The 12,402-nt window shown below is 32.2% G+C and overlaps 1 protein-coding gene and 1 non-coding gene across 4 annotated transcripts; one reads left to right on the forward strand and one right to left on the reverse strand.

Moving 5' to 3' along the window:
* Window positions 1-34: 34 nt before the first annotated feature.
* Trnar-ccg (transfer RNA arginine (anticodon CCG)) lies at window positions 35-107 on the reverse strand. Its single transcript has one exon. It is a non-coding gene; the product is annotated as a tRNA-Arg (tRNA).
* LOC130621562 (reversion-inducing cysteine-rich protein with Kazal motifs-like) lies at window positions 102-11,126 on the forward strand. 3 transcript variants are annotated; one of them, XM_057436865.1, is made up of 30 exons: window positions 102-1,568; window positions 2,253-2,320; window positions 2,496-2,600; window positions 2,797-2,839; window positions 4,659-4,801; window positions 4,926-4,959; window positions 5,063-5,121; window positions 5,637-5,742; window positions 5,827-5,847; window positions 5,955-6,013; window positions 6,098-6,172; window positions 6,417-6,465; window positions 6,781-6,834; window positions 6,933-7,003; window positions 7,094-7,162; window positions 7,474-7,501; window positions 7,586-7,649; window positions 7,727-7,874; window positions 7,944-8,008; window positions 8,096-8,271; window positions 8,353-8,463; window positions 8,652-8,707; window positions 8,795-8,945; window positions 9,030-9,137; window positions 9,220-9,301; window positions 9,416-9,620; window positions 9,866-9,986; window positions 10,066-10,161; window positions 10,236-10,354; window positions 10,483-11,126. In XM_057436865.1, exons 1-30 carry the CDS (start codon window positions 1,517-1,519, stop codon window positions 10,804-10,806), a joined length of 2,862 nt encoding a protein of 953 aa, XP_057292848.1. In that variant the 5' UTR covers window positions 102-1,516; the 3' UTR covers window positions 10,807-11,126. The 3 variants fall into 3 exon arrangements, with proteins under 3 accessions (XP_057292848.1, XP_057292847.1, XP_057292849.1); XM_057436864.1 differs by lacking the exon at window positions 102-1,568 and adding an exon at window positions 1,723-1,848; XM_057436866.1 differs by lacking the exon at window positions 102-1,568 and adding an exon at window positions 1,926-2,122.
* The last annotated feature ends 1,276 nt before the right edge of the window (window positions 11,127-12,402 follow it).

Below are 12,402 nucleotides of genomic sequence, written 5' to 3' on the forward strand. Positions count from 1 at the left end.
AGCGCGATTGAAATTTTGTGTAATGTAAAGACCCCGACCCTGATGGGACTCGAACCCACAATCTCCAGCTCCGGAGGCTGGCGCCTTATCCATTAGGCCACAGGGCCGATTTAGTTGTTGATTATTGTGTAGATTTAATTACTACGTCACCCGGTAATAACGACAGGAATAATTTCGTGCGAGTACTTCTAAATGAAAACAGCTGACGTCATCAAAACAGTTTCTTCACAGAAGATTATCTTTAAGCTTTTTGTCCCTCTTAAAGGCTGAATAAACACAGTTTAAGAACGTGTATATAAGGTGAAGTGCTCTCAAAATTGTAAACATACTTTTCCGTGTGTTACATCAGCGTGTTTCACAACAAGACTTCGTATAAAATTCAACACTGCGCGAATATATGTTTATACACAACAGATAAGCGGCTTTTGTGGGCGTTGCTAAGATCAGAATCAAGCGATCATCCCAATCGTAATCATTTGAGGGAATGTTCAACTGTCTCATGAAGGAGCCAAGATGATTGTTTTTGATTTTATGATATCAAAACTTACTAAAAATTACAGGTTGGGGATTTGGAGACCAGGTTGTGGCTTCAAGCAAAAGGATTTCAATAAAACCAGCTCTATTGTCCTGAGACGTTATCAAACTCCGCGGAGGAGAATTGTGTTAATCTTAAATGAGGCAGACTTTCCTTTAACTCCTCCGTACTGGTCTTATCTACTTTCGGGACGAATTTTTAAAGATTTATTTTTAAAACCGGAAAAACTGCTGGTAAAAATATGCATAACGTATGTAAAAAACAAACAGCCTCATGTTGCTGGGAGTACAATTTTCTCGCGGTAAACTCGTTGCATTTTGAAAGATTGGAAAGGAGGAGTCAGCCCCTTTATGAATTTGTTAGTATTTTGTTTTTCCTTATGGGAGTAAACGTTATTGATTAAGACGTATTTTAAAATGTAAATTTGTAAACTCAAAAAATCTCGAAATAGCACGTGGTACCTGTCGAGAACACAAAACATACAAAACATCAATCAAACTATTGAAAGTAAACAAAGAATTTCTATAGCTATCCTTCAAGAAGATAATGAACTTCAAAAGGGGCTAGCAAATTACGTAAATACATTTCACATGTTATTATCCCTGTGCATGAGAAGTCTATAAAATCATTTATGAAGCGATTCAAAGTGGGTAAAAATTTAATAACAAGACTGGGATATTTATAACAAATTTTATGCAACCGCCCCCCTAAACTTGTGAAGATCGATTTGATTGACAGAAATAATCAATTTCATGTCATAGTTATAATTGGTGCGCTGTTACGAGTCGTCGCTCAAAAATGATTTATATCACAGCTTGAGTACTTGAGTTAAATTGTGGCGAGCAAAAAACAACAATAAATATAAACAACGCATCGCGAGCATACAGCTAAGCATTGTTGAGGTATCGATGTTAAGAAAATCTTGTTTTTATAAAAACACATTTTTGTTAGCTAACAGAAGAAAAAAAGTTTCCGAATACAATGTGGAAATTAATAGTATTGCTGGTTTTAAATATATCCTCATTAACACACGGTAAGAATGAAATAATATACAAATAGTTATTTATTTTACAAATTTCTTTTATGTGCTTCGACAAATGTTGATATTACATTGAACGTACCACTGAGTTTAAAGGATTATTATATTCAACAGATCATAAATTATCAAGTTTTGTGTTTGCGTCGAATGAATACTTTTTTTCTCAAGTGTCAATTGCATTTAAGAAAAGAAAGGAATATATGTCTTTATAAAGAAATGCAGATTTTTTTTGTACTAAATCGATTCAGTATTACAATACTTTACGTTTTAGCATGTAAGTTCAACTTCTATTTTTATTATAAAGTTTGTTTTTTAAACTGTGTGATTTTTTTTTGTCTTTTATTTGTTTTTTTTGTTTTTTTGGAAGTGAAAAAGAACACAAATAAATTCGAGAGATCGGAAAATTTTTTCATACATTAACTTCGGAAGACAAATTTTAAACATTCGTCGTAAAAAAAACATTTTTAGTATTCGACCTAACTTTTCTTTATTCAAATACGAAACTAATTGACCTTGCGAAGAACAAAACATCTTAGAATAAAAAACACGTGTGTGAAACTTTTCAGCGCCTTTTTGTTTTCTATTTAATGACAAAAAATAACTTATCTTTTTTTTATCAATTTGTCTTTATTTAAATCTTTTTAATATTCATTTTTATTCTGACTTTTTTGTTTTCAGGTCTCCAACCAACGTCAATATGCTGCTTACAGGCAAGATCTTCCGAATGTTCGAAAAACTGCAGAAAGGTATACATGCCGTGTTGGTCAAATAAACTGTAATTAATAATTAAGCAAAGGAGGGGCAGACGATTGTGTTATTGCAATAAATTTTTCGATTTTACTTTTCTTGTCTCTTCATAAAAGACCACCCTTATTTTTCATACGCAAATTTTTTATCCAGTTTTCCTGGTTTTGTTTTTAGTTATTGCGTCGAGCGAGAATATTACCGACACATAAATATCGTTTAAAATACCGATACGTCAGTCGGCGACTAACTGACGTCGTCAGAACATGTCCACGTTCTGAGGTAAACAACAATTTTTATCTCACTGTCAACAATCACAGAGCAAAGAAATGTTTTTGTTTACATATTCTCCGTCCTCATTTATTTTTTTTCGATTTAAGAAGCTAGAATAACAACATCTCAACATCAACGAAATAAACTGCCGCCCTTTAGCGTTTGCCTTTTTAAATGTATGACGTCAATTTGTTTTAATTTTTAGGTACAATTCTGGCGTTGTTTGGAAAACTCCGATATGTGGAAAGGTAAAAAAAATTGTTGCCAACATTTTTCATTTTCAAAAAAACAACAAAAATCCAGGTGTTAATGTTTTAAAACACCTATCTCAAAAATCCCTTTTGTTACGCAAAATTTTTTCGCAATAAACCGAGGTCAGAATTCGTCATACCTTTGAAGGACCATTTCTTTTTTTAACTATAAGATGAGTGGTCTCTCTTCAGATTTAGATATCTCCAAGAAGATGCGGTTTCTACTCGAAATACTTGTTAAGATTAAAAATCCTTTGAAAAGCCGTCACGAATAAACGGATAAAATTTTTAAATGAAGAATACAACGCATTTTTTTTGCGACTTTTTGTGTGAACTATTTTCTAACATCGCATTGATGAACTATGGGATTTGAATTTTTAATTTTTCTTCTGAGGTATTAGTTACACCGTTAAATTTACCGAAGGTGCGAAAAATATAACTGGTCGAAGAGCGAAATAACAGGTGTTATCACGTTTTTTATTTTATTCGCGGTAAAAAACCTTCCTGTTGAGGAAAAAATTTGTTTTGAAAAAACCTTCCGATGTCGAGTAGTAACTCTGACACTTTGAAAAGCTGAACAGGGTTTCATATTTTGAAGTTTATGTCAACATATTCATCCTCTTAAGATTTATTCTCAATCAAAAGTGAAAACATCTGGCGCCGTTTCGAAAAGATTTCAAGTGCGTTTCAAGATCGCGTATTTCGTAAAAGTTTCATTAATTTATGGTGAAAACATATTCAAGTTAAATTTAAAAACAATCAGGAAAAATTTTTTTTTGAAAGCGTGCAAAATTATTAACCTGCGAAACATTAATATAAAAGTTAGCTATAAGCAATGATTTGATTAATTTCAGACTATAATCTCTGTTCCTCCTCCTCTATCAAATAGACACGAATCATTCGCGGGGTTAGGAATTTTTTTTCTCAAGTTATAAGATATTTATTATATTTTAATTAATTCTCTGGCCTACCCCCTGAAAGCTTACTTTGTTTTGTGTATTTCAATTAGAGCCTAGTTGTTAGTAATAAATGGTGTTCTTTGTTTTGCTCGAGATAAACTTGATTGAGCCAATTATTTTTAATTACTTGTTTATATAGCTAAGATGTTCTACTAATCATTTTAATTATAACCAACTAGTTTTTGTCTCATTGTGCCGGACATCCCGGCATACCTTCATCAATTAGAGATACCCTTCATTAAAATATGTGTGATCTTCACATAGATTTTTCTCATTAGTGGTGGAGTATTATTAGCTCTATTTAAATTAAGTGATTCTGGCTGATAATCTTCGTTGACATATGTGCTTACGACGCCAGCAATAATGATAACTTTTATAGATCTCTCCGCATGTTGTGTACGTGCGACGGCAGTTTTAATTAAATAACTGCTTGCCAATATTGGACACTTGTCTCGTAATTTCTTGACTCGCTTTTCCAATTTAGGCTCCTTGTTTTGTGGCTTTTAAATAGCTGTTTTTAAAAGCTGTTATATTTGTTCATTTCTTGGCACCTTATGTCACTGTCTCGTTTAAGCTTTTTTTGTGCAAAAACTAAACTTTGGTACATATGGTGTTAAAGGTTAAACAGTTTTTTTGACGTCCAACCTTTGTACCACTTGTTAAGGACAAAAAAGATTCGATCTCTCTGAAAACCTGTATATTGTAGGGAAAGATAGTGAGAAAGTTTGTCAACTTTCGATTTCCTAATGCAGTTTTAATAAATTTGTTTATAAATTATTCAACAAGGAGGGAATATAGAAATTATTAAGTCACCAAAAAAAATTAGTTGTCAATAAAATGATAATTTTCTTGCACAGATTTCAGAGTGATTTCCAAGAAGAAACAAAGAAGCCATGCTGTCTGTTGCAAGGAAGCGTATCATGTTTCTTGTGAAGTTCAATGTCTCACAACAAAAAATGTTACACAGTTGCAGAACGAAAACTGTGATGCTGTGAGAGAGGTAGAGAATTTTATATAAATATAATTTTGATATATATTTACTTAGTGAAAAAATGGTAGAGCCGCTACTGGCCTTGCTCAAAAGATTAACAGCTACCTTTGATATATAATTTCTTTTTTTGTAGCCAAAATTTGCACAATGTGTTTTCAAGGTTCAAGGTAGGTTCACTATATCTTTAAAATATTTTATGTTAATACAATATATAATGTTTCCCTTTTGAAAAAAATTGCTAAAACTAATATTATGCTATTTTTTTAATAGCGTCAAAAAGTTGCTGTCATGACACAAGTAACATGGAATGTAAAAAAGCTTGTATGCATGTAAGTGCTTCCATCTCATTTGGTTAAAACATTGTGCGGAACTTCGAATTTGTCAAGGGGCTATTTCTTTCGCACACAAGAATCGGTTCTGAATGCTCCTGAATGCCAAACATTACCATTTCTTTGGTGATTTGTGGCATTCAGAATCGAATCTGGATGAACTCCTTTAGGAGCAGCTCACTTGGAGCATTCAGAACTAGTAATTTGGCTTACTATGGTCAAAGCCTTCTTGCTCCAAAAACCCATTTCTTTGGCACACATTTTTTTACCAGTGAAACTCTTGCCATACAACCATAAATACTTTACATAAGTTAAAAAAACACGGAAGACAGAACTTAATTATGTGGAAAAATAACATTTTCCACTTCACTGAAGGCTAAAAGCCCTAGCACTTGCACTTTTATAACAGCCATATTTGTTTACAAAATGAGCCGTGGTTTTTTAATTGTTCAGAAATTGTGCAAAAATATAAGCTATGAAGGTATGAAAGAAAAAAGCCCTTCTATTTTTTTTAGTATTTTAAAAACACTGGCTCAGATCCAGTGTTAAAAAGAAAATCTGAAGTTAAACGAACATGTGGAGAGAAGTCAAAACAATTTCAGTGCATCGTCAATCAGTCTGGTATGTTTTCATTGTTCTTGTTTGTTTATTCTTTTGTCAACAGCTTTATTTCAACTGGAATTATCATAATGTTTTTTCCTTTAGATTATGGATCTGTTATCCGAGGTATTTTTTATAACTTATTGATAATAACAAAATATTGCTATAAATTAAAATAAAACCATTGGTTGTGATTATTTTAAGTCAAAAAACTAAGTTCTGATATTTCTTAGATCTTACTCAATGTTGTAGCAAAGGAAAAAGTAGAAATTGTGAACAGACCTGCAGAAAGGTACACATGTTAATGTTTGTAAAAACTTCAGACTTTTACATTTTATATTTTATGCAAGTTCTCACCATTATTTTCTCTCTTTAGACCTTGCGGAACTCAGTAAATTTTGGTGTTATGTTTAACGGTTTAGAAGAACCATGTGGTTCTTTTGATTTGAAGGTATTATATTCCCTGCAAAGCTGGAATTGGGATTAGTTTCTGTTGACCTTTTGTTTCCATTTCTCTATTCATGGATGTTGAAAGTTTGTATAAGTTTTCACTAACCTGATTGGTTATTTAACAGTATATGAGAAGAGGCAACTATCACGCATTCATGCAACTTTCTTTTGACTCTATTTGACATCCAGCATTCTGTCTCTCTGGTAACCTATTTTAACTTTATTTATTCTAAAATTATTTATAGGATGCAATGTATAAATGTTTTATGGATGTTGCGTCCACTAAACCAGCCAGTAAGTTATTTGCACTACTCTAAAGTTTATTTAATAACAAAAGAGTAAAGTCTCTATTTCAATCTTTCTAAATGGACCATTAAGTTTGTTTAACAGAGAAATTGTTCAGGAATAAGAGGTAGACCAGCAAGTGAATTTAATTTTTTATGAGATAGAGACAAGTTAAGAGAGTTTGCTGAACACATATAGTTCTGAATTTTTACCTGTAGTAGTTTTAATTGCAGGATTCTATAAGTGCTATATATATAGTGTAAGTGAATAAGAATAGGTCTTGTTTAAAAACACAATTTTGATGTCATACTATCAATGTTATAGGAGAAACAACAAAAGAAGTAATTGATACTGGTTATACGAGCAGAACATCACAAGGTAACTGGATAACACATTGGTTCAAAATAGATCTTCTCAAAATTCGAAAATCTGCCTTCTTATTATACCGATAACTTTCTATAATATTGTTTTTTTAGTGAGTACGTCATTTAAAGCTCAATGCTGTGCAAGAGCAAAGTCGCAACAGTGTCACTACTGGTGTTTAGAAGTGAGTTGCAACTAATGCACATAACATGTAACACTTTGTTATTAGATTTCATTATTTACATTATTATGTATATGCTTTTTATTTTTTTAGACTATATCAAGTACAAACTTGATGGGAATGTGGGACAATTATCTGTCTTGTATTCAAGATCCTAAAGAGGTAAACAAAAATATTTAAACAAAAGAATTTTAAAGCCCTTCATATTAATTTTCACAATTTCTAAATTTACATTAAAAAAATTCTTCAGAAAATTAAAATATTACATACACACAAAAAATATTACAGGGTTTCTTTTGCAAAGATTGTTTTAATGCTCTATTATTCATTTACACCTCCCTTTCTTATCTTCACGATTTCACAGGAATAAACCTTTGAAGAGGATGTACTTTTAAAAGATTGTACAGAAAACAAAAAAGAAAGATCTTAAAACAGTAGAACCTTAACACTTCTTCATTTATTTTATGTCTTAGGTGGAGTTATCAACATGCATGTCTGACAGTAAGTATAGGATTATATAATTCTCACTTTAAATCCAGTGTTTTCCTTATTATGACATATAGATAAACTATTATTTGTTTTTAGTATTAGAGCCTTGTCAAATTGATGGAAAGACAGAAATGAAATTTTGTACTAACTTTAATAACAGGTATGTAGCAGTTCATTTGATGTTTCTGAAACGACTCATTACTCTGACTCATTACTTGTAACATGTTAAATTTTTAGGCCTTTTGAGTTGTTTCGACGCAATGACCAGTATGGAGACAGTGCTGCACAAAAGTTACACAAATTCTGGTCTGATGGTGTGGTTAAAGTCCTGCATTACAACTTGGTCTTCAAAAACATTAGCACATGTGAACCGGAAAAATTTAAGGTGAGGAGATGGACTACATTTTTGAAGCCAAAATCTTCTTCATATTTAAAAATAAATTTTTTTTTGCAGGCATTGGCTTGTCTTATTGCTGTGAAGCCATGTAGTCATCACATACCACAAAAACAAGTTTGCAGGTACAACTATCAGGAAATAAAATATTGTGTGCAATGTGTTATGATTGACAATGCCCTACTACTTAAATGGCTGTTATTCTTTTGTAGGTCTGATTGTGAATTTTTGTTGGATAAATGTTTGGATATGAAAGCGACCAGCATTGGTGTTTTAATCAGTAAAGTTTGTGCTGCAATTTTACCAAATGCTAACCAAACAGAATGTTTATCAGTTGGTGATTATATTACAAAACCACCAGAAGTCGCAAAAACAACAAGAGGACAAGGTCAGTTACTTTTAATTTTCGATGGATTGTTAAGAAGTCTGTTAAGTTCTGTTCATTGATCTTTAAAGTATTCTTTCTCAGTGACACTTCCCTGCAAAAATAGTCCCTGCAAGAGTGATGAAGTTTGCATGGTCAGTAATGCATGTGATAAAAGATTTGATCCAACATGTGAAGACTACATTTGCGTTAAAGGTAGTTTATATTTCGGCTAATGTTTTTTTTTTTTTGGTAAAATGTAAACAGGTCTTCAGTTCAAACATGGCAATTTTAAACTTTGTCTAAGTTGTGTGTTATTGTTGAACTGTGGACATCAATTGATCATCATAAATAGTGGAGCACAAAGCATATTCGAAGTAAACAGTTTTGTTTTGTTTTTTTAGGTTGTCCTGTCAGTAGAAAAAACAAGTTGATCATACCCATTGGTCAATTCGCGAAGGTATGTTAACTGTGTATGGTCAAGTTCAAGGATTATTTTAGACATGGGCGAAGGTAAATTTTTGACGTTGTGATATTTACCATTTAGTTAAATGTTGACGAGGAGGGAAAAGACTGTTATCAAGTCTGTGAATGCAAAATCGAGCTTTCATCTGAATACCCTCACACTTATTTTGGAGATTGTCGTCAGTTCAGCTGTAACACAAAACAAAATTGCACTTTAAAGTCCAAAATTTTTTGTAAGTCCAAAAAATTTTCATATATACAAATAAAACACCTGTTTTTTAATTCACCGTGCTTATATGTGCATTTATATTTTTTAGATGATGAAGATGTAATCTCTGATGATTGCAACACTTGCATATGTAATGACGGAGAAGTTGTGTGTTCTCAAAAAAATTGTAAAAGTGCAGTGATGGAAAGTAGAATTGGTAAACTTACTTTCTTGTGTATGTTTCAACAACTGGAGTGTTTAGTTTTTTTTCATGTTCTTATCGTTTTATTTTTGTTTAGAGTTACCTTGCAATTGCACTGATGTCTACAATCCAATATGTGGATTAAATGGAATGACATATCCCAACTCTTGTTTAGCGAAGTAAATATTGATTTTATTTCAATTGTTTATATCTATACAACTGAAACCAATACCAATACACATTTTCTGATTTTAATTAGAAATTTTTCCAATTTGAATCAACTCTGATTTTAGATGTGCTCTCATGGACACAGAAAGTTTGGATGTTGGTGATTGCCAAGCAGTCGATCCATGTGATCCTCAACCTTGTACACATGGTCTGACATGTACACCAAAGAAGCAAGTGTGTTTGTCTCCTTCTTCACACTGTCCACAGTATACTTGCTCCTTGGAAGCTGTGCGGAGATATCATCTTCCATCTCCAACATGCAAAAAAATCGTAAGAACATTGTTATGGTTAAAGAGTATTCAAAAAACCTGTGGGATCGGTTTTAAATGTTGTCTTCTCGCAATTCTATGATTTTTTTCTTAAATTCAAAAGGCGAATATATTTTTATGCAAATGCTTTTTAAAGGAAAAAAAACGATCCTACATTTGTTTACGTCAACATTTGAGCCACACCCCAAAAACAACCTGAAGCATAAGTAACAATTTATTATTGTTATTTTATGTTCACTTGTGCAGGAATCTTTGGTTTGCGGTTTTGACGCAGTAACATACAAAAACAAATGTCATGCAGAGAAGGCAGCCACAGGTGTTGATTATGATGGTCCATGTTTATCCAAAGAATATTCAAATTTAGCAGGTAAGTGGTTGTTGTTTTTTTCACTCGCATTTTTTGTTGATTATAAAATTTTAACTCATATGAAAATCTTATTTTATAGAACGATCTAATCGTTGTGAAAAGATTAAATGTCCGAAAATGATAGACACTAAGTGTAAACTTATTGTTCCCCCAGGAGCTTGCTGTCCTATATGTGGTAAGTGGTCGAGGTGACTACGTAGATAAAAAACGTCATTAATTGCTCGAGTAAATTCTGTAACTTTTTTATAGGTTTTGTAATTCGAATGTTATACAGTCAAAAAGACTTGATTCGTCACCAAAATTATATCAGTTATGAACCAATCACTGTCGTCGATGTCGTCAAGATGATGCGGCAGTTGCTAAGGGTGGTATGTGCAACTTGCTTCATATTTTCTGAGACTGACTTCTGTTAATTTTTTTTATTATGGTATCTTTCAAAGCCTTTTGATATCAAAATCGCATTTTTGTAACGTTCGTAAGTATTTTTTTCTTTTAGTCTGAATGCAACTTGTTCGGCCATCTTACAGTCGATGGTGACTTTATGTTATTATTAAAAGTATCAACACGTCAACCAACACGCGGTCAAATACACGCTTGTCATACAGAAGCTGAGCGTTTAAATAAATACATAAACAGTAAAAGTCCTGTCGTGGCTACGAACTATTACCTTTCAGTTCTGAAAGCTTCGACATTGCAAAGTGGTCAACAGAATGCACTCGCAGAACGGTCGACATCTTCGAGTGAAGCCCTGCGTAAATGTTTCTGTTCATGGACCTTTCTCTTTCTAAGTAGCTTTGCCAGTGTCTTTCTGCTCACCTAGCAATATTTTTGGTGAAATTTGCATTTTGTAGTTTTGTTATTCTGCATTTAAAAAGAAAACTGTATAGAAAAACACTAGATTATCCGCTATGGCGAAGTGTGTCCTTTTATTTGGCAGAACATTTTTTCTTTAGAAAAAAGACATGCTCTCCTCCCGTTGCTCTATTTTGTGAGGGTAACATTGGAGATTTCATTGTATATATCGCTTTGATAATTTATTACAGTATATTTGTATATAAATTTTATCTAGAAATGTAAATATGTATTTTCAACAATATTTCTATGTTTTTCTTTGGTAAAAAATATATATTAATACTGAAATATTTGTACACATTTATTTTTGGATTTAAACCCGTGACGGTATTAACTTGAGATTACCGCGGGATAACCGCGCATGCCCAGTTCACCAACACAATGAAAGAGTAACAATATATTGTCACGTTTTTGTTGAAACTGTATCAGTATTAGTATAATCAGATCAGCTAAAGGAATAAATTTTTTCCTAACAAAAAATTGCGGGACTTGTTTTTGCGACTTTGGCCTAAATTGGCTTAAAGGGAACCCAAGGTATAAAATTATGTTGAGCTTATGATATAGAGCTTAAAAAGTTGCAAACAAATGGAGTAATTTTAGACCTATGTTAAATATAAATGTGAATTGTTTGACTTAAATTTTTTTGCCAAAAAGACACTTGGCCTCCTAATTTTTTTCTAATGACTCAATAACTCGGGAACTGCAATTTGGTTTGCAATAAATTTTCTGGGTAAGTTTGTATATGCCTTATATGCTTACTCACAAAATTTGATAGCAAGCCGACGTGCAGATCCCAAGTTATGGGGTCGTCAGCAAAACATTTTATGTTAATCAATTCACCTTTATAATATCTATGCATTGATAAAGTTTGAATGCACATCTCTTAACAGGTCTAAAATTACTGATGACAGAAAATGTCAAAATTTGCAATTACTTAAATATGATATCATAATTTATGCAGCATAATTAAATCTGAATTTCTTTAATGTTAACATCTTGAGAACACAATGAGCTTTTTAAAATTTGTGAAAAGACTTAACCAACTTTTTAAGCTCTATAACATAAGGCAAACATCATAATACCTTCGGTTCCTTGTGAATCCCAAAAAGTTTTTAAAAATCGATCATCTGCGAAAAATTTTCTTGTATCCATAATAACTGCAAAATTTACGTGTTTTTTGTACTTTTATTTTATTTACCTCCTACAGACCTGGAAATATAAAGCAGACTGGTCACCTTTCAGAAATTTCCCAGGAAATTTCAAAACGCCAGAAGGAAATATTCGCAATTTTTTTAATGTCAGGGAAATCGCATCCTTAGTTTTAAACAGGACTAAGTATTTATTTTGAGAAAAGGTAGAAACTTTCACGAAGCGAATTGTAAATGGCGATTTAGCTAATCTACGGGCGAACTTGAAATACTCTTCGGTACTAAAAACAAAGAAAAAACATTCAAGAAGTGCACAGTGCTAAGCATACTGACCCTTCGCATATGTACATATATGTATTTTAAATGAAATAGTGATAAAGTAAATTGACATTTTTTAAAGAACTTTGGTAAACTTT

This window comes from Hydractinia symbiolongicarpus, chromosome 12 (genome assembly GCF_029227915.1).
Source record: "Hydractinia symbiolongicarpus strain clone_291-10 chromosome 12, HSymV2.1, whole genome shotgun sequence".
In the NCBI taxonomy this organism is placed as follows: Eukaryota; Metazoa; Cnidaria; class Hydrozoa; order Anthoathecata; family Hydractiniidae; genus Hydractinia; species Hydractinia symbiolongicarpus.